Source organism: Propithecus coquereli, unplaced genomic scaffold (genome assembly GCF_000956105.1).
Source record: "Propithecus coquereli isolate 6110/MARCELLA unplaced genomic scaffold, Pcoq_1.0 Scaffold263, whole genome shotgun sequence".
Classification (NCBI taxonomy): domain Eukaryota; kingdom Metazoa; phylum Chordata; class Mammalia; order Primates; family Indriidae; genus Propithecus; species Propithecus coquereli.
Genome location: NW_012148208.1, coordinates 1,664,219 through 1,664,646, shown reverse-complemented (window position 1 = coordinate 1,664,646; position 428 = coordinate 1,664,219). Strand labels below are relative to the sequence as shown.

The window sequence follows — 428 nt, the reverse complement described above, 5'->3', positions numbered from 1 at the left end:
TTCAAATTACCTTTCATCAAAACTCAAATTTCTATCTGCAAATTGTTCTAGCAATGTTTTCTCAATGATTTTCTTTGGTGCCTGGTTCTGGATAAAGTAGACCACAACATGATGTAAACGATAATCTGTTTCTGGTGGTGTGTCTTCTTGGGCCAACTTAACCAACCTTGAATACTCCAACTTAATTGCCTAGAAGATGTGATGAAAATGATAATTTTGGTTAATTATAATAATTAAAATCCCTCAGTATTACAACTTTAATGCTTCTTGCATTCAAATATATTTTAGTCTTTTAAAGTATTACAAATGTGGCAGTAGGTCTAAGAATACTGTCTCACGTTCCACAGTTTCAAAAAATTTTCTCAATAATTCACCACATAGGCCCTTCCTTATCCCGTCTCTATATAAATGTTCGTTTTGTTTCCACA

General features: G+C 32.7%; 1 protein-coding gene across 1 annotated transcript in view; it reads right to left on the bottom strand.

The window, feature by feature from the left end:
- USP25 (ubiquitin specific peptidase 25) overlaps positions 1 to 428 on the bottom strand; it is a 173,247-nt gene that overhangs the window by 8,797 nt on the left and 164,022 nt on the right. Inside the window, exon 19 of the mRNA XM_012647362.1 lies at positions 11 to 189. Within this exon, the coding sequence (XP_012502816.1) occupies positions 11 to 189 (179 nt within the window). The remainder of the gene's footprint in view (positions 1 to 10; positions 190 to 428) is intronic.